Here is a 21,621-nt window from a genome sequence, read left to right as displayed (position 1 = left end):
TTATTAACCCCATTAGAAATACTTGAGTATTTTCTCATAGAAAAAGATATAAATAATATGGAATTGGTGTGTGAAACCCTACCACCACCACACACACCATTGCATCCTCCTGCCTGCTTCCCTTCCATAGCTGGGCAGCTTCAGACACAGACACGTCCCCTGAGACTCTGCCCCCTTTGTGGAAGAGGACCAGGCCACCAGCTTCTAGTGAAACCCCCAGTGCCTTTGGGAGAACAGGAGAATGACTGCTGTGGCCTTTTGTAATTCGAATGCTTCCTCAGAGATCTGCAGCTCCAGAGACTGCTAGAGTCTTATTTGGTATCCTGGGGTCTGTGGATGAAGGGATGAGTGAGTCATTCCATGACTTGTTTTATAAAGTAAAAATGTTTGCTGCCTCGGGGACTGGCTTTTCTGTGAATCATGCTTTGACTCTTTCCTCCCTCTCAGTTTTGGAGATCACTTTGAGTGGAACAAAGTGACCTCTTGCATCCACAACATCTTAAGCGGGCAGAGGTGGATTGAGCACTATGGAGAGATTGTCATCAAGAACCTGACTGATGACTCCTGTCACTGCAAAGTGAACTTCATAAAGGTAACTTGAGTGGTACACCCAGCTCTGATGCTGGAGGGCTGAGGCAGAGCTGGGTTCTCAGGGCACAGGCTGTCTTCCACCTTTGTCACCTGGACTAGGACCATGGCCCCTCCTGCCTCCCTCCCCACCTTTATTCCCCTACCATCTGCCCTCAGGGAAAAACTAGGGTGGCTTTTTAAAAACATGTCACCAGACCAGGAAATGGATACATGAAGACAGTATGCTAAGTGGATAGGCCAGACATGAAAGGACATATTCTGCAAAATTCCAATTATACAAATCCCTAGAGGAGTCAAGTTCATAGAGAAAGAAAACAGAGTGGGGTTGTCAGGAGCTGGAGGACAGAGGGTTGTGGAGTTTGTGTTTTGGAGGATGAAAAAGTTCAGGAAATAGATAGTAGTGATGGTTGTACAATGTTGTAAATGTACTTTAATATTATTGAATTCAGTATTTTAAAATAGTTCAAATGAAGCCTGGCTTGGTACCACACACCTGTAATTCCAGCATTCAAGAGGCTGAGGCAGAAGAATTATGATTTTTGAGCCCAATGTAGGCTATATAATGAGACTCTGTTTCCAAAGAAAGAAACAGCAGTGGGGTGGTGGGGGAGGGATGCTTGTATGTTTATCACAAGAAAAGACATGACAACCTATTTCTCTGAAGAAAATCCTCCAACAGTTCCTGTCTTTCCCATACTAGAAACCTGCCATCCCCTCAATGGCCCAAGGGCCCTGCACGGTTGGACTGCCCACTCCCACCCCTCAATGCATATACATGCACAGCCCACACTCACACATACACACCACACTCCTTCCTCTGCAGGCTCAGCTCCTACCATGCTCTGGTCCCATCTTCCTCCAGAGCCTCTGACCACGCTGACCTTCTTTCTCTCCTCTCTTACTTCCTGTGCTACTCTCCCAGCTCCTTACATCACCACCTCAACCTGCCTCTCACTCTCTTTGATAGTTCATTTTCTTCCAAGTTTTGTTGCCCCTGAAATTAGCTTGCTACTCATTTCTTTATCGATTTCTCTTCTCTCCATGCCCTCCTGGCCATCCCTCGATTCACAAGAGGAAAAGCCTGGTCTATCTTGCTCACTCCTGTTGCCCTGAATGATGCCTGGCTCCCACAACAAAGGCTCAGAATATCTAGAGAGAAATCGAAAGGTTGGCCAGATGCAAGAAAACATATAAGGTCTCTCCAACTTTCTCTATTTGAGTCTTCACACACACACACACACACACACATACACACACACACACACACACACACACACACACACACCCCTTTCTCTCCCTCCTAGAATCTTGTTGCCTTTAAAAAAATCTCATGTCCTTGAAGTGGCTTTAAAGCATAACCTTTGTCAAGAAATATTTGCATTTGATTAAAATAAAAATCATGAGCTTAGTGATAGGTTCCAATTAGGGAATGTCATGTAGTCCTTTTCTGCACTGCCTGTAATCTGCGGGCGATACTCAGTAGGTTGATCAGTCTTTATTATAATTTATAAGTCAAATAGTGCTGTAAACAGACACAGCATGAGCAATGACTTTATTTTGGAGAGAAAACAAAATGGGCCCGCCTTGAAAGCTTTGCTAAGTGTTCTTCAGAAAGAAGCAAAAGGTGTCGTGGAGCAGGAATGTGTCTCCCCAATCCAGGTGAAGACCATCTCTCAGCGTCTCCTCAGAGCAATGCATTCACTCCATCCACCTTATTCTTATCCACAGGACCAGGCTTTGCTTATTTGATCCCAGACTGGCCTCAGACTGCTTTAGCCTCTGGGGTACTAGGATTACCCGTGTGCACCACCATGCCTGGATTTAGAGAAAAGATGCATTCGTTTGGATACTACTATTGTAGTTATCCAATACAAGCATTAGATTTGTCTTTGGTGTTGAAAGTAGATGTCATCACCTGTGGGATGAGGCTGAACCTTCTGTGGCTTCCCATCTGGCTGTCAGGATTCAATTCATTGACAAATATCTCTGGGGGAAAATCTGACTCCTGTTTCTCAATAAACCTACAAGTCTAGACTCCTATTTTCCCCTCCCATTTTTATATGGCTGGAACCTCGTTGACCTCTGAGGAGCTGCTGTGTCTGTCCCTACCTTTGCATTTTACCAAAGCCTTGAAGGGGAGAAGCTGAAGTACCAGAAAACGACCTCAAAATGCCACTCAACTTTACTGCTTTCCAAATATGGCTTCTGTTTCAGCTGAAAATAGTGCTAGGATTTTTGATTTATGGAGAAAAGCCTTCTGTTCCTCATAAAGATTTTTTTTTTTTTTTTTGGTCTTTTTGAGAGAGGGTCTCCCTGTAGCCCCAGCTGTCCTGGAACTCACTATGTAGACCAGGCTGGCCTTCAGCTCACAGAGATCCGCCTGCCTCTGCCTCCTGAGTGCTGGAATTAAAGGCATGCGCCCCGTCGCCCGGCCCCTCATAAAGATTAAGGGCAGCCAGGTAGCTGGGACGTTTGAAAACTCGGCTAGGGAGTTGGGGGCTCCCTCTGCTGGCTGCATAGTGGTACTGTGTAAACAAGACTGTTGCTAAGCTACCTTGATCTGGAAGGATCAAGCAAAACTGCACTAAGAAAGGGGCTTGTGTAAGGTTCCTGGGGCTGTATGAACAGTTTGGGGAAAAATAATAAAAGAAACTGAAATTTTAAGCAGCCACAGTTACTGCTTTGCAACTGAATAGTTCCTGCAGATAAAAGGAATTGTGAGTTAATTTTTAAAGTTGTAGTGAGAGCTACCATGCATAAGAGTCACAGTGGCATCCATGGAACAGCTGCCCACAGACTACCCACACTGCTTGCTGAAGGGAACTGAACCTTGTATTCCTACACTGCATGTAACAGAAGTAGAAAACAAATCTTACACGAATGTCAATTGTCAAGTTACAAACTACAAATATAATAGTTCACCATAATTTTATTAAATAGCTAAAGATATGTTTTTAAATTTATTTTTTATTTTATTTTATTTTATGTGTATGAGTGTTTTGCCTGCATGTATGTAAGTGCACCCATGCATGCAGTGCCTGCAAAGGCCAAAAAAGAGCATTGGAGTTACAGATGGTTGTGAGCCACCATGCAGTGCTGGGAACTGAACTGGGGTCCTCTGCAAGGGCAGCCATTGCTCTTCACCACTGAGCCATATCTCCAGCCCCTAAAGATATATTTTTAAGGCCAGAACCTAGGTAGGCATAAATACAGATACATAAACTAACAGGAGCGCAGTAGAGTGCCCAGAAATAAATTCACATTTACACTTAATTGATTTCAAGAAAACTATCAATAACACCAGAGAGAAAAGACCATCTCATTAATAAAGAGTGTTGGGAAACCAAATACCCACATGCAAAAGAGTGAATTTCAACTTTTGCTACAAAACTCAAAATGGATTAAAGACTTAAACGTCAGACCTGAATGTAAAACTCCTCCAAGAAATGATAGAAAAGCTCTATGACTTTGGTCTGGGCAATAATTTTTCTCCCTTCTGATGAGACCCCAAAGCAAAAGTAGACAAACAGGATTGTGCCAACTAGAAAGCTTCTGCACAGCCAAGGAGACAGCAGAGTAAAGAGACAGCCTGTGGAACAGGAGGAAATGCTGACTATCGGATAGGTGTTAATGTACAAAACACATAGGGAACTCAGCTCAAGAGGATGAAAGCAGTAGGCTACTGGGGATCCTGGCATGGAGGCACACTGGGAGGCTGAAGTAGGAGGATCACCATGAGTTCAAGGACAGCCTATGCTACATAAGCCGTTGCAGCCTAACCATGGCTATATGGCAATATCCTGTCTCAAAACATATAATACATATATATGAACATAGTAGATATTATGCAAACTGAAATAAGCCAGAGTCAGCAAGTACAGGCACTGTCCACCCAACCTGATGACCTGAGTTTGATTCCCAGGATCCACATGGTGGAAGAAGAGAACTGACTCCTAAAAGTTGTCCTCTGACCTCCACATGTACTCTCTGGCATTCTTGAACACAGTGGAAGGTAGCTAAGGACGACCTTGAACTCCTAATCCTCCTACCTTCATTACAGAAGATCACCACTGCACCTGGCCTTGGTTCTTTCTCTTGCTTTTTTTTTCTTTGCTCAATACTTGAAATAAATTACTGCCAAGGTACTACCCAGACATCATCTGCATCCTAGGCAAAATACTGGAGCACCAATGCCCATGAGATTGAAGGCACGGTATTCGACCGGAATGGGAAGGCTGTGCACCGGCTGTTTGGAAAGTGGCATGAAAGCATCTACTGTGGAGGGGCCTCCTCCTCTACATGCGTCTGGAGAGCAAGTGAGTATCTACCAGACCCAGAGGAAGAGCAGGTGGGTGGGGCAGGGCAGGGGAGCTGGGAGGGGTCAGCTTTGCTTTGGGTCTCTGTCCACTACCTGCTTGAACCAGGTCAGCGGTCCCGGCCTCTCTACCCATCTCTGACTGTCTCTCAAGTCCTTGTCATACTTACAGAAGCATCTCAGTTTAGCTGCTAGTTTCTGGGTTCTTGGAACCCTAGAAGGGGGAGCCATTGCCAACCAAGGGTGGCTTCAGGGATTCTTGGGGTTCACACAGGACTACAGCAGGCCCTGATGAAGGAATTTCAGTGAAATGTATGACATAGTTCTAGAGTAAAGATTGGAGAAAAGTGTTACTAGAAAAGCAGAGTTCCCAAAGAGTGTGGGATCCCCAGATTGGCACAACCCCGCAAGCCACCCTGATCTCCCTTGTAATTCCAGAAGGAAATGGTCCTGAAACCAAAAAGCACTGGGGAAACCAGCCCTCCTCAGCAGCCATTTAAGGCCTTCACCTACATTCCAGTCTGTAAAACAGGGGTTTCCAAATCATCCTTTTATAAGACCGTTGCCCTGAGATAAGGGATTCAAGGATGTTGGGTGGGTTAAAAAAGAAAGGGAAAGAAAAGAAAGAGGAAAGGAAAGGCAAACCGCTCTGTTAGTGGCTTAAGCCCTGAGGCTATGTGCCATGACTTAATAATCAGTGAAGGTGATGGCCCCACATTGTTACCTCCTCAGCCTACATGTGAAAGACATAGATCCATGAGGAAACATTATGCCACCCCAGTGTGCCACGTATTTCCTCACATGCATGTAAATGATTGCCACAACTCAGTATTATGTCACCTCATGAGTACACACCAGTCAGGGTGGTATAACTAAAGAGTTTCTGATCTTGCCCCTCCCTTTTCTCAAGAATGCAGTATTTCCCAGGATTCCCAACCAGTGTGTCTTTACAGCACTTCAGCCTTCACTGGGTCCCAACCTGTCCCTGTACTAGTCATGGACAATAGGGAAGGAAGGAGAGATTCACCTGAACTTGAGCTCATTCCCGGAGGAGGCCACAGTGCCATCTGAGAGGCACTTGTGTTCCCATAGGGAGAGACTTGGCTATAGAGCCGGCAGCCAGCAATGTCTCTTTGAGTGGGCCACCTCCACATCTTCCACTGAAAAGGTGCCATGAAGCTGGAATGATGGCCCAGAGGTCGCCTTTCTAGCTTCAGAGGCATGCATGAGACTTCAAATGGGACAGTCTCTCTCCTTCGCTTAAAGCACGTCACACAGATGAGAGCCAGTACCCTCTCTGGATGTTGAAAGAAGAGTGTACGACCTTACAATTCTTCCTTGATTTTGTCTTCACACTGAACGTGAGCCTCCCTAGCCCATGTTGAAAGAAACTACCATCCTTACTCTAGTGGGCGTGGTCTGCGGGGGTTGTGGGGAAGCACAGCATGGACCTTGGCGCCTGCGTTCAAGTTTAGGATGATTTACACAGAGAATTGGATTAAGGAAGACTTGAAAAGCTTCGAAAAGTGGGTCTGCAGCAAAATTCTTGGAGGGAATTTATATGTGGAGGTGTGGCTAGCCAGGGAGATTATGAGCAAATTTTACTGGTCCACGTTGGATTTACCTAGTGTATAAACCTGGGTGAGTTTAGTTGATTCTTTTAGCTGAAATTCAAGTTAGGAAAAATTTAGAACTTAATGTTCTAACCTTAAGATGTAAGATTTTAGGGGATAAGATTTGGTAAAGAGAGGCAGGAACGGAAGAAAATAACATTTACTGACCACCCTCTAGTTCAGCACCATTTTAAACTCTAGACAGAGTTTGATACCACCACAAGAAAAATGGATACTCTAGTACGAGAGTTTTTGTGATTAGGAAAACATGTTCATTATCATGCTGGGCTGGGAGAGTGCGGCAGCGTATGTGTGAAGTCAGAGGACAGCTTTGTAGAGTTCGCTCTCTCCTACCATGTGGGTTCCAAGGATGGAACTCAACATCTCACAGAGCCCCCAGCATGTTTAATAGCAAGATACTTTATAGCGCAAACAGTACAGATGCTTCACAGTGTCATATAAAATCACTAAAAGACCAAACCAAGGGGTCCATCTCCTTGAAATAGACGAGACTCTCAGAAGAAAATCTGTAGAGAAACATTCGGCAGCTCTTTGGTAGTCAGAATATTTTAATAGAAATGACACAGTTCAGACTTGGAAGATTAAAAAAAATGTCACCGGTCCGATAATAAGGTGAAGGAGTTAAACTAGCATGAATGAATCGTAAGTCAGAGATGGAGTCTTTCTCTTTCAGATCCCATGCCGAAAGGCTATGAGCAGTACTACGGCTTCACACAGTTTGCATTAGCGTTAAATGAAATGGATCCGTCATCCAAGTCTTTATTGCCACCCACCGACACGCGATTTAGACCAGATCAGAGGTAAGAATTTTTACAAGATCTCTCTTTCCAAAGACATTTTTTAAAAAATCTACAAAAAGTGTTTTTCACAATTCCTGGGTCTCCAGGAGCCCAGGAGGAATGGATAATGTCATGAGAAGTGCAGGGATGAAGTGGGACTCCAAACAGTCCTGTCTCAAAGGAAATGGAGCCCATTTCCCTCCTTGGGCAGTATGGTATTTAGTATCAGTAGAGTCCCATTTTTACTGAAATACCAAAAAAGGGGAGAGGGGATTTATTTAGAAGAATTTTACTGTACACAGTAATAAGAAATAATAAGAAAAAACGTTTTTAATAACAAGGTAAATAAAAGTATATAACCAAAGTCAAAAATAAAATAATAAACATGTGTATTTACAACTTACAACATCGATTAGATCTAGAAATCAAGTAATAGATCACCCTTTAGAAATGAACGTAGAATTAACAGCTCTCAGGTAGGATGTGTTGGTGTGAGCATAGGAGGAGAATTCAGCCTCACAGTATGGAGAATGCTCTTTAAAACCAACGGAATATCATTTCCTTGTGAGACTGATGAAGATTTTAAAGCAGTGGGAGAAAAGGAGACTTGTAACATGCGGATGGAAATATAAATTGCTGCAATCCCCCGAACGTGTAGTAGTATAATACATCAATTTACAGACTCACTCTTTAGCCCAGCAATTCTATGTCCAGAAGTTTCTCCTACACTCTCCCATGTATAAAATGATAGTTACCATTCACTGCACTGCATCCTTAAAATGTAACACTAAAAACATTAGGGCTGGAGAGATGGCTCAGCAGTTAAGAGCATGGACTGTTCTTGCAGAGGCCTGGGATTGGGTTCCCAGCACCCACATGGCAGCTAAGAACTGTTGTAACTCCAGTTCCAGGGGATATGACACCTTCTTCTGACCTTTATGGGCATTGCACAACACAGATGCACTTATATACATGCAGGAAATACTCTCATATACCTAAAATAAAAATAATAAATAAAATATTTTAGTAAAAAACATTAGGGGCCAGGGCGTGGTGGTGCATGCCTTTAATTCCAGCACTTGGGAGGCAGAGGCAGGAGGATCTCTGTGAGTTGAAAGCCAGCCTGGTCTACATAGTGAGTTCCAGGACAGCTGGGGCTACAGGGAGACCCTGTCTCAAAAAGACCGAAAAGAAAAAAAAAAACATTAGGGGCCAGGCGTGGTGGTGCACGCCTTTAGTCCCAGCACTTGGGAGGCAGAGGCAGGTGGATCTTTGTGAGTTCAAAGCCAGGTCCACATAATGAGTTCAGGTCAGCTCATTTTGTCAAAAAGACAAAAAAAAAGAAGATTTTTTGGTACTACTGTGAAAAGACCTAGAATATGTTAAGTAAAAAATAAAGTAAAACAAAGCAATAAATCAAGATCTAGAGATAATGTGTGGAATGCGCCACCATTTATGCTTTTAAAATTGAGGGATATATAAGAATACACATTTATGTTTGGAAAGGACGTTAATGGGGTACCCAAGAAACTAACAGTGGGAAGTTGCATGAAGGGCTGAGGGAGGTAGAATGGGGAAAAATAGGGGGAATCGGAGACAAGTAAGGGCAACTTTGACCCAAATGCCTTTGCATACAGTTTTTGAACCATGTAAATATCACAGAACAGTATCTTCCATCTCTGCCTCAAATAGTAGTTTAGTAGTTGATCGTTATTTTTTTTTCAGTTAATATCTCTCAACTGTCCTCCCCCCGTGCCTCAGGTTTCTAGAAGAAGGGAACATAGAAGAGGCTGAGATGCAGAAGCAAAGGATCGAGCAGCTGCAGAGGGAGAGGCGGAGGGTGCTAGAAGAAAATAACATGGAGCACCAGCCCCGGTTTTTCAGGTGTGTGCCTGGAGGCGTCACTGGGGTCCAGGGTGCTTGCATCTCAGAATGCTGGTCTGGAGAAGAGCAGACTGCAGCTTCAGCATCACAGTCACTGTCCCAGCAGGACTTCTGCCTTCCTCTTGCCTCCCTTGCTCTTACTTAGGGGCCTCCACAGAAAATGCTTATGGAAGAAGAGAGAGAGAGAGAGAGAGACTGGTCTCCTGCCATGCCAGCTTATTAAATCCATAGCTGAGGCTGGTTGCCAACATAGATGTATTTTTTTAACATATAAAAAGACATTTTTATTATTATTTTACTATATAACATCTTAGCAAACACACCAGGCTGCATTTTCTCAATTGGCAAATGAGACACAGGTCAACACTTTGATTCTCCCAAGAATCTCAGTACCATCATCTGTGTTTTGGAGGGTTTGGTTTCTTACAACGTCTGTGATACTGTCCATGAGGGTACCAGCGGGGCTTTGTGGTGAAGAACATTTTGCTGAGCTGTTCTATCATGGGTCCTTACTCAAGGCGTTCACTCTTTTCTTCTAATCTGGTCTTCAGCACTTGATCATGTGTTTCTTCATTATTATGCCAAGGATCTGGTCAAGGGATAGGTTTCGTGTGTTTGTATGGAATGTCCACAGAAGGGTGACACACTACTGTCCTGCCATCAGATGTTAAAGTGAGCTCTACTTTGCAGTTATAATCATCTGTGCCCACCATCTTGCCTCCACATAGATGTATTTTACAATGGCAGATGTAATCAATGCTTATCCCAGTTATCCCTAAATGGAATTCCAGGTACTGTACATCTGGAGTCACAGCAATTCAGTGCTTGAGTTTGGAAGATATAACCTTACTTTTACAATAACTTCTTGAGGCTGGAGAGATGGCTCAGCAATTAAGAACACTGGTTGCTCTTGGAGAGGACCTGGTTCAATTCCCAGCACCCACATGGCAGCTAACAACCATCTGTAATAACTCCAGTTCAGTTCAGTTCAACACCCTCTTCTGGTTTCTGTGGGTACTGCATGCATATGGTATACTTATATACATGCAGGCAAAACATAAAATAATAAATAAATAAGTCAAATAACTTCCTGGAGCCAGAAATAATTCATGCCTGCAATTCTAGCACTAAGGAGACTGAGACAGGATGATTGGTATGAGTTTGAGGTCAGCCTGGGCTACAGTGTGAAACCCTGTCTCACAAAAACTAAAAATAAAATAAAATAACTTGCTAAGAGGATCTTCTTTAAAATATATTTAAAATTTGAAAAGGTTGTGAACAATTGCAATCTTTTACCTTCCCCTCCCCTCTTTTAACTTGGAAGAAACAAAGGTTCAGAGAATAAGGAGGGATTGACTGATAACAGACCCAGTAGAATGTTCTAGATGGGGTAGTGCCTTGCCAGAGTTCTATATGGTTTGGGGTTTTTTATGGTCTTTTGAAAATCGAAGTTGAAGCAAATGTATGTTGATGAGAAGAAAGTTCCTGATCACTCTCCACTCCTGTCCTGCAACCAGGGTTTTATTATTGTTTTGGGGTGGTTTTTGTTTTTGCATATTTATATGGACAGTAGAAGCAGATATTAGAAGAATATAGGCACTAATATTAGCAGCAGGAATAAAGTATATATTCCAAAGCATCAAAAGAGCTAGGCGTGGTGGTGTAGGACTATAATCCCAAACATTCAGGAGACTGAGGCAGGAGGATCCAGAGAGCAAGGCTTGCCTAGGCAAGTCAGCAAAATCCTGTCTCAAGAAAAAAGAAATCAAGATAGCAATATCCTAAAGATTTGTTTTTATTATTTTTAATTATATGTATGCATGTGTCCTTGTGAGGGGGGTGTATGTGGAGGTGCCCATGGGGACCAGGAATTGGAGTTACAGAGCTGTGAGCCACTCCATGTGTGTGCTGGAACTGGAACTCAGGTCCTCCGGTCCTCAGCAAGAGCAGTATGTGCTCTTAACCCCTTTTTCAGTGGTAAAAGTACTTGTCTAGTATGTGTGAGGCCCTAGTTCAATCCTTAGCACCTCAATTATCAGTTGAAGGTCAACTGGCCTACAGTTCCATCCTGAAATTTTCATAACTTCATTTAAACATTAAAGAATAAATACATAAGAAAGGCATCTTAAATTTTATTTGAAAAGAAGCAAAGGATGGAAAATAGACTAGTAATCTGATCAACTGATTTACTAAATAGCTACTAAGACATATGTGTGTCTGTTAGTAGTTTAGTTCTTTTTTCTTTTAATAAATCATCTATCTTCACTAAAAGAAAAATATGAAAACCATGGGGCTGGAGAGATGGATCAGTGGTTAAGAATATGAACTGTTCTTGCAGAGGACCTGAGTTCAGTTTCCAGCACCCACATCAGGCAGCTCACAATTGCTTGTAACACCACCTCCAAGCCTCTGACCTCCGTAGGCACTGGCATTCACATGCACATACCCACACACAGACCCATACACATACACATAATTAAAAATAATCAAATAAATCTAGAAAAAGGAAAATCTACATTTATGAAGATGTTCATTGCAGTTTATATGAAGAGCAGTAGAAGTTGTGGAACTCTATGTCTCAAAGCCTAGTTAAGGAGATTCATCAACCTGACCTACATGAAAGCTTTGAATAACCTCAGTGTGATGGCACCTGCCTGCAGTCCAGCACTTGAGAGGTCGAGACAGGAGGATCTCCAGTTGGGGAACAGATATGAAAGAATGACTTCAGGCTTCTATAATAGAGTACTTGCCTGGTGCATGCAAAACCCTATGTTTAATCTCCAACAAGCGAGAAAGAGAGAGAGAGAGAGAGAGAGAGAGAGAGAGAGAGAGAGAGAGAGAGAGACTGAGACAGAGAGAGACTGAGACAGAGAGAGATTGAGACAGAGAGAGAGAGAGAGAGATCATAAAATCTGTGGCGTTCTGTGGGAAACAAATGGACGTTGAAGTGCAAATATAGTACTGTCACAGCAATCCTCTCAAATTCTGCTGAAATGGAAGAGAGCCAATGGAGCCCATGGCAGTTGGGGCAGCATCACTTTCACCTGTAAAATTTCCATAATATTCAGTGAAGAGGGTAGTTCAGCAGTGACCAGTCTACTTGGAGCTATTCAAAGTCGAAACCTGTCAAAGAGCTTTAGCGAGGCATGCAGGGACTTGGTGTCACTGGAAATCCCAAGTCAAAGCTGCAGCATGGCCGAGTTGGGCCTGTTTTTTCTGTTTGGAACTATCTGATACACACAGTGGCTTGTTTTAAACATATCCCTCTATCAGCATAGGCAAATAATGCCAATTTTTAATTGAATTTTTACAATTTTCATATAATGTAGTTTGATGGCATTTAGATCCATTCCCCTCTCCACGTGTCCTCCCCACTTCCCCCCATCCAACTTAATGAAATAAGGCACTGGCACTCACATACACATACCCAAATCTCATTATTGCCTTAGAATATGGTTTGTGTCCCCCAATGTCCTTCATTGTGGATCCATCCACCAGACCCACCAAGAGTCTCTTTCCTGTAAGACACTGTCTTTCCCCATCCCAGCAGCCATCAATTGCCAAAAGTTCCTTGGGTTGTGTTGGGATTTCTTACCACCTCCCCATGTCTATGCTGGGATTTTTGCCTGTTCTGAGCTTGCACAGGACCACTTCATGCTGTCAGTCACCAGTCTTGTGAGTTCATATGAGTAAATGACCAGCTGTGTGGAAGACTCTGTTTCCTTGTGGTCGTCCTCCCCCTCTCTGGCTCTTAGAATCTTTCACCTCCTCTTTCACAGTAATGATGGGTAGGGGTTGGAGATAGCTGTTCTACTTAGGGATAAGTACTCTGGGGCCTCTTGTTCTCTGCACATTGGCTACTTATGGGTTTCTGTGTCAATCACTATCTGCTGCATAAGGAAACGTCTTTGGTGAGAGTTAAGAGATGCACTCATTTTAAGTGTAAAGGTTATACAGGGGAGTGAAAGGAGAGGTAAATAATGCTTAGATGTTATGAAAAACAAGAAGGAAATGTATTAGTTCAAAGTCCTACTGAAAAAAAAACACATATGATAAATACAGTAGTGCATGTGCATAGCTGAAGGCTACAGAACAGAAAACCTCCCTTCCAAAGCCAGAGCGGTCTGCATCCTGATTCCTATCGGCAATCTGGGTAACCCCTTCAGAGGATGGTGTGGTAAGAATAGGAGGTAGGAATTGTCTAGGCAGTTAGGGTAAAAAGACCCCAAAGAAAAGTAGCCAGTTTCTTGGCTAAGACTCACAATGTCCTTGGGCCTCTTAGCAACCTACTCCATTCCAAAGGCCAAAAATGTCAAAAATATTTGGGAGCTTTTATCTAATCCTTAAAAGGTATTAGGGTTACCTCTTCAGAGGAAGGAATGTTAGAGTAGCCAAAATCCCCATTTAAAAAGAGAATAAATCAAAGAAGAAGGAGTACATGAAGTTATCAGAAAAAAGTGATGGGGAGATATGGGAGGAGGTGGAGGGGAAGGAGTGGGCGTGGATTTGATCAAAACACCTTATATGCATGTATGAAATTCTCAATAAATTATTTTTTTTTTAAAAAGAAAACCTCCCTTCCAGTTGTTGGCCAGGGTAGCCCAAAAGACTCCCAAAATAACACAGGATATTGCCACAGCCCTTGATTATCTCCCAGAACTTGAAGATAAGACCCTCCTGCTGAAGACAGGCCATACTTTGGACACAGGACTTGGAGAAATCAAGAAGAAACAGAGCTGGAAGCCTCCTCTCTCTGAAGACCAGCTCTCATGGTATCAGAGGATACTATACAAGCTGCCAAGGGAGAAAACCCATCAATGGTCCTACCCAACTGTAAAGTCTAATAAACAATGAGTGGCCCAGCAAACTATCGTTATTGGTACAGTAGTGGCACTTTTATCCTGGGGTTAATCAAACCTGACTAATTGGAATTAAGGCCCAGTCAATGGGAGGAAACTCATGTGAGGTTCTGTAAATATAGCCAAATAGAAGTGGCTAGAGAGGTCATCAGTCCTAAAGAAAAACCTACTTTTGCCACATCCTTAGACCAGCATAATTTCTTACTTTATTCCATCTTCATTTACAGACAAGGGTATCTTTTACCTCTCATAAAAGAAGCTTCTTTTTGCAATAGATGGAGACTATTACAGAATTTCAAAACTGGTCAAATGCAGAGAATAAGTGTCTGTGAGACACTTAACCCTAAGTAACACAATGTTGATTTTTTTTTTTTTTTAAAAAGATATGTTCCTGAGATTGTGGGAAAACAAATTCTTCACTTTTGCTGCAAAGTGCTCAGAACCAATATTGGTAAAGATTACTAACGCATGTGTTCTGGGCTACACACTGCATCAGGAATTTTCAGTGTAGTTTGCATACATACCAAATTAACATCTGCTTTATTTACAGTGGAGTTGAGAGCAACTTTACTGTCCATCATAGGGCACCTCTAAAATAAACTGTCATCTATCCATACAGCGAAATATCACTCAACATTTAAAAAGGAATGAGGAAACCCTCTATTGCAGGCCATAAGGTCTCAGCAATTACTCAGCCCAGCTGGTCAACATCAAAGCAACCATAGTGTAGTCAGTAGTTAAAGAAATGGTCATAGTCATGTTCCAATAAAATAGTATTTCAGAGATATGCAGGGCTAGGTATGTGTCTCAGTGGTAGAATACTCACAAATATATATATTTGCCTAATGTTCAGAGGGTCAAAGGGTAGAACACTGACAAGTACCACCATTGTGTGAAAAGGAGAGACAGTGGTGGCAGTGTACACACACACACACACACACACACACACACACACACACACATTCTCTAACAGAATGAAGTTGATAATGTCTCTTCCTTCAGGAGGAAAGCTGTGAAGCTGGGAGACAGGGCTAGCAAGAAAACGTTAGGCTGTATATCCTTCTATGCCTTTTGGATTTTGGTCTCTTTAACACATTATCTGTTCAGAGAGAGATAAACCAAAACTATTCTCTACAGACTGTGACCATTCCCAATTCCCTTTTTTTGTTCTGTTTTGTTTTATGTCAACTTAACACTTCCTTTGATCAACCTGGTTGACATGTAGCTTCTAGTCATTCCCAGATGGTAGCTGTCACCCCAGCCCTGTTTTTCTTTTTTAAGTTATTTACTTAAATTTTACACGTATGAGTGTTTTGCCTGCATGTATGTAAGTGCACCTGTGTCGTGTAATGCCCAAAGAGGCAGAAGAGGGCATTGGAGATCCCCTGGAACTGGAGTTACAAATGGTTGTTAGCTGCCGTGTTGTTGGGAATTGAACCAGGCCCTCTGTAAGAGCAGCCAGTGCTCTTAACCACAGAGTCATTTCTTAAACCCCCCCCCCCGCTGTTTTATGTACAGTATGCACACTGGATGTGTTCTCTCAGGAACATCACCTTCCCAGCCTCTGGGTTTGAGAAGTTAATATCAGAAGTAATGAAACAGCTTCCAGCTGCATTGCAGCTCTGGTACTTGAGCATCCAGGATGTTGAATGAATCAGAGAATGAGGATGGGGAAGGGGAGGAGAAGGGGGGGGAAGAGGGATCGTATCAAGAGTCTGCAAGAAATTGTTTCATCTTTCACAGGAAATCCAATGATGACTCTTGGGTGAGCAATGGCACCTACTTGGAACTTAGAAAAGACCTTGGTTTTTCCAAACTGGACCATCCCATCTTGTGGTGAAGAAGAAAAGAAGAAAGATGTGTCAGTGTTCTTCTCCCACTTTTGCTTCCTAAAGCAGCACAAACCTGTGTGTGTAGACTTAAAAGATGTTATCTAGAATGATCACTTGTGCTTAGCTTAGCATTGTAAGTATTGGAGTATATATTTTCTTCAGTAGGTTTCTTTACAATTTCAAGTATTATCATTATCATTTGTATGAATGTAGAACACCTTGGTATTTCTTTTTATATATAAACTATTTAATAAAAATGAAAGATTGAATGTTAATGTGTGGGTTGAAAAAGAAGCTTTAACACTAATTTTCCAAAGGTAAGGGGAAAAATTCAAATGTATGCCTTATAAAATCACATTGGAGAAAAAATCTCCCAGGTGCATTAAGAAATAAGAACACCCAGGGTTACTTACCCATGAGTTAGCTCCCCAAGTTTCATTGGTGGCTGGAATATCTTTTTGCCTCAGACAGCTCTTGAATTGCTCATACAGAGCAATTCTGCTGGTGCTGGAGTCCCAACAATATTTTCACTTGCATTTTAGTGGTTAAGGAGATGGTATGAGGTTATTAGAATGTATCTTTTTATTTTTTCTGTAAGGTGGACATCGCCCCTCTTGAAGGGGAAGCCTTTGTGCCTGTCCCTCCCTACAGCTCTGTTGCCTTATATGCAAAATTGCCCCCTCAGAGAAATTGCATTAATCAGAGAAATCCCCATTAATTCAATGTCCTAATGGTATCCCAAGGAGGCAGCAGGAATTTGTTTTTCCTAGTGAGAGCAGACTCCTTGACAAATTAAGAAACTGCTTCCTGCCCATCCCTAGCTTGCATGACCTCCTTTTAGCACCATCTATTGACGATGGGATGTCCTCATTACGTACAAAACATATAGAACACTCCACTTTTGACTTCCAAAACTTTAGCAAAGTAACTGGTTGTTTTAACTAACTCGACGTGTTCTTACATGCTGTTTTGGTATTTTCTACCTCTTGCTAAGCACCATGTTTTTTTTATCTCGTATAAACAGTTTGACCATCTGCCTTATAGACAAATGTAGAGCATTGGTGTTTTTCTTTTGTATTGTCTTCTGAGAAAGCTGCAAGGGTCTTTCCTCTTTCCTCTACTTTCTTCTTGTTTATTACACTCTGTGAGTTCTTCATCAGTCTCAAAAAGTAATTACTGAAAGGGGAAATGTTCTCTTAAATGTGTTACTTCAAGTTATGATAATAGAATGTATGCAGTAGCTGAATTGTGTTATCAAAGCAATTCCAACTTCTGCTCAGATTACATTAAAACCAAAGCCTGATTGTAAAGCCTTTGACTCAAATGTCCATATCAATTCTGTGAAACTTCAAGGGTAATGACAGGGTAAAGACATATCTCTAGAAAGCATTTTTAGGTATTTAAAGAGTTGAAAGGGCCAGAAAGATGGCTCAGCTGGTAAAGGCATTTGCTGCACAAACCTGGTGACCTGAGTTAAGTCCTCAGATCCCAAATAAAAGATAGAAGGAGAGAACCAACTCCAAAAAGTTGTCCTCTGACCTCCACACACGCCTTGACACGTGTGCCTATATATGCACACACATTTGAAAAGAAGGAGGAGGAGGGGGGGGGAGGAGGAAGAATTATTCCAGAGCACATGTAACACTGTGAACAAGGTAATGTGTATAACAAGAAAGAGATACAAAGATACCTGAGTTTTCAGTGTTGCACCAAATAACCAACTGGACAGCATTGCTTTCAGGTGGATCAGTAGCCTTCTGGAGTCTACAAGTGACTGGCCTTTTAAAACAACTCATTAAATCTCGGGCTTATTTATTCCATTTTATGGAAATGTCAACATGAACACACTGTGAATACCAGTTCCATTTCGAAGCAGTCACATGGCACTGTCCAGTTCTTAGCTCCTGCTTTGTTCTTCCCTTTCAAGCATTCATCCAAATTCTGCTCAGACTCGAGGAAGCAGTTAAGGGTTCTCATGGGGAACACAAATCTAGTTAATACAATGTGAGGATAAATGTAGAATTTTAGCAATATTGTCTATTAAATAGGCCTTCTCCAGAGACTGTCCCAGAGGAGAAAAAATAACAAAAACACAATGTACCGCCTGAACGAGTACAGCTTGGTGGTGCAGTGGCTGGAAATCCTTTAATTGCCTCATGCCATTTTCTATTGATTTCAAGCTTTATTTTGGAATCACAAGAACAGCTGGCCCAAATATCACCTACCTTATTTGAATGAGGCCATGAATGATTAAAATATGCTCCAGATCTGTATGCATATTTTAAAAATCTAGTAATCACTACCAGCATCTCTGCAAAGGGCTTTCCTGAAATGTAAGCAGTTTGGCAGAATAGCCTGACATCTGAATCTTAAAACAACCTTAGAACAGAAGTGGCTTCCTCTTTTCATCCTGTCTTTCAAAATCAGCTTTTCACCAAATTTGTATGTCTAAGCCTTCTAGATTTTTAAAACAAAGAAAACACAAGTAATGGCATTGTTTGAAAAGAATTAAAGTAAAATTTAATGTTCTGTACTCTGAATTTCTCAAACAAATAATGTCAATCACTGTATTATTTAATATGCATGTTTTAGCTTTTTTCATTCCTAATCACATACGTACTCTTGGCAAGGGGAACCTGTGCAGACTGCCCACTGCACTTGGGATGATCCCTTTGTCACTGTTGACTGCTCCAAGCTGCAGGGCATCATTCGGGAACAGGCATCATCAGGATCAAGCATCATCAGGATTGGGCATCATCAGAAACAAGCATTTCCAGTACAGGAGGATGAGATTTGTTTCCTTCACTGGTCCTGGAGCACCCTAAGGCTGGTATTTCCCTGCCTCAGGGGTGGTAATAAAAGACTTAACACAGCTTTTTCCTGCAGTTCATCTCCCTGATGCTAAGATGGTTCTGATACTAATTACTCCGATGTAGTTAACCTCCCAGACACTAGGGGGAATCTGGTACTAATTAAACAGGAAGTTTAGTTCAGACTCAGAAGGGTTCTTGGATTAAACAAATGGGGATTTATTTTAGGACAACAGTAAGTTACCTTCTAGGTAACAAGAGAACCTCTGAGATCCCCGGTCTTGCTGGGCATCCTGGGGACTCTCTCAGGAAGAAAACTATACAAACTAATTTTTTTATTATTTAGTCTGCTGCTTTCTCATATTCTAGTTTTAATTACTTCCAATAAATCATTTGCTCAGGCTTCTAGACCTGTCTTTCATTTGTATTTGCAAGATTTATGATGAGATGTTTTGTTCTACCCTTAAAGATGTCAAGTCAAAAAGAAAAATAAGTGTTGCTTTGCTTTTGAAAGTAGGCTCACTGCACACATTGTTATATGATAGCTTATAGCTATTGTAGAATTTCCTCAGACCTTTTAGTGATGAATAGAAGAAATAGGGCTTGTTCTTATGATATTAGGAATAATAATTATGTTTTGGCATAATTTATTTGAATGTCTTTAATTTTGATATTGACATCAGCATAAATCTATTTTTGCTAGCAGATTAAAGCTATTTTCATGTGCTCAATTATCTGTATTGTATTAATCTGTTACTCAGTGTGTTTCTGTTTCTGTGTTGGAAATCTACATGTCATATCAGTTTCTGAAAATCCTGACAGTCATTTTTGAAGACTTTGGTTTTAGGGAATGCAGTGATCAGAAGTGACTCATTTATTTCCTTTATGATGTTTTTTTTTTTTTTCTTTTGTCTTCCTCTGTTACCCTCAGAAGATATGCTTTAAAAAAATGTCTACTTACAAATCTTCCATTTAACCACTTGTGAAATCTAAATCCTACACTTCTACCCAAACTTACATGACTTCCCCTCCTGAATTCCTATTAATTTGTTTGCCCGTTCCCCATGTAGCTAGTTAACTAAGAATAAATAACATGGAAAAAAAAGACTGCCTTTGTCTTCGTTGTACCTGGTTGTGGGTATTTGTAGTTAATGGACGTAACAGCAAGACTATTGTCTAGAATCTGGGAAGACATGTACTAGGTTACCTAAAGCAGCAGGCTCTGGAGATAAGAAACTTGGAAAACACTGAGTTGTCACAGTCTTCTCAGCATTTCCCAGTCATAACACAAATGCAGGTCCCCCAGCTCTTGGAATATGGTCTTGAAGCACTGGGAGCTCCAGGGAGGTCACCTCAAATCCCAAGGATCCCTCTTCTGTTTACCTTATCATGCTATGGAAGTCTGGTTTTCTGTGTGTGTCATAACATAAAATGGAAAAATGTTGGTTATGCTAATGTATTCAGCCTTGCTGATGCCCGATCCATCTCCTCCCATGTCCAAGTTGCATCCCTTGCACTGCAGGAGCACCCTTAGCACTCACTAAAGTTCACTTTGTTCCATTTGGTATAGTTATGATGTTACACACCATGCTAGAATGCTGTTACACACATAGAAACACATCTCTACATCCCTAAGGACATTTAAAGAAGCATCTAAAAGCAATTTATAAATCTTGATTGAATCTTGGCTTAAAAGAAAAGAAAAACAAACTATAAAATACATTTTGTATACAGCTACTGAAATTTGCATATGCACTGCTTTGGCAATGCATTAGGACGAACTCTTAGGGATGGACTGAATGCAATAGACATTCTCAGCTGGACATAAAGTATGGGGTCAGGGGAGCACTGCTATCATTTGGGTCTTGAATGTCTGTCAAAGACTGTGGGTTGCATGTGTAATCTAGCATGTGTTGCCTCTTCTGGGTGGTGGAAGGTGTAAAGGGTGGAACCTAGCAGAAGGAAGTTAGCTCATTGGGACTGTGCCCCAGAGGGATATTGGGACCTTGCCCCCTTCCTGTTTGCTTGCCAGCCACTATGAGGTGAGTGGCTTTGTTCCCTGCACACTTAATATCATGAAGGTCTGCCTCACCACTGGCCCAAAAGCAAAGGAATGATCTGACCTTGGGCTGAAACCTCTGAAAGATGAGCCTAGATGCTTTTTTCCTCTTTATAAATTGGTTTTCTTGAATATTTGTTGCAATGTTGGAGCTTTTCAGTATGCATTATGATACTGCCTAATGAAATGAGTCAAATCTGCCATTAAAAGACCATTTTCCAGTGATATTCAAAACAATGTGGTGTGGTTGCAGAAGGAACTGTTAAAAGCAGCCACTGTTGTCCCCAACCCTGTCTCTCCTCCTAGCATCGGCACTGGCCCGTTTCTTCTCTTGGCTCCCCAGAGCTCTTGACCCAGACTCCCCACTGCTTCCTGGGTGCTTCCTTTGCACCCAGACCAACCTAATTCCTTGGTCTAGTTCCTGGGAGCCCTTGGGCCTGTTCCCTCCCCCACCTTTCCTTTGCATCCCTGTCCGGCCCAACCCCCAGCTTCCTGGGGCCAGCATCTTTCCTGGGTAAGTTTGGCCACGTCCACTGCACCTTGATTCCCACAGCTGCGTTCACCCTCCCAACTCCCCCACCTCTTCTCTCCTCCTAGTGTGGGCATTGGCCCATTCCTTCTCTTGGCACCCCAGACCTGTGGACTGCCCTTTTGACCCAGGCTCCCCACTTCCCCACTGCTTCTTGGTCCTTTGTACCCAGACTAGCCCAATATCTTGATCTGGTCCCCAGGAGCCCTCTGAGCCTGTTCTCTCCCCCACCTTGCCTTTGCGTGCCTGAGACAGGCCCTCTTTCCTGGTCAGCCCAGCCCCCAACTTCCTGAGGTCAGCATCTTTCCCTGCTTGCTCTGGAGTCCTGA

At 42.2% G+C, this 21,621-nt stretch overlaps 1 protein-coding gene across 1 annotated transcript in view; it reads left to right on the top strand.

The window, feature by feature from the left end:
- Osbpl3 (oxysterol binding protein like 3) overlaps nt 1-16,170 on the top strand; it is a 201,525-nt gene extending 185,355 nt beyond the window's left edge. Inside the window, exons 18-22 of the mRNA XM_008841547.3 lie at nt 448-592; nt 4,763-4,907; nt 7,214-7,340; nt 9,081-9,203; nt 15,806-16,170. Of these exons, the coding sequence (XP_008839769.1) occupies nt 448-592; nt 4,763-4,907; nt 7,214-7,340; nt 9,081-9,203; nt 15,806-15,902 (637 nt within the window). The 3' untranslated portion in view covers nt 15,903-16,170. The remainder of the gene's footprint in view (nt 1-447; nt 593-4,762; nt 4,908-7,213; nt 7,341-9,080; nt 9,204-15,805) is intronic.
- The last annotated feature ends 5,451 nt before the right edge of the window (nt 16,171-21,621 follow it).

Source organism: Nannospalax galili, unplaced genomic scaffold, assembly GCF_000622305.1.
Source record: "Nannospalax galili isolate Female #2095 unplaced genomic scaffold, S.galili_v1.0 scaffold158, whole genome shotgun sequence".
NCBI lineage: Eukaryota > Metazoa > Chordata > Mammalia > Rodentia > Spalacidae > Nannospalax > Nannospalax galili.
This window is presented reverse-complemented; position numbering and strand designations above follow the sequence as displayed.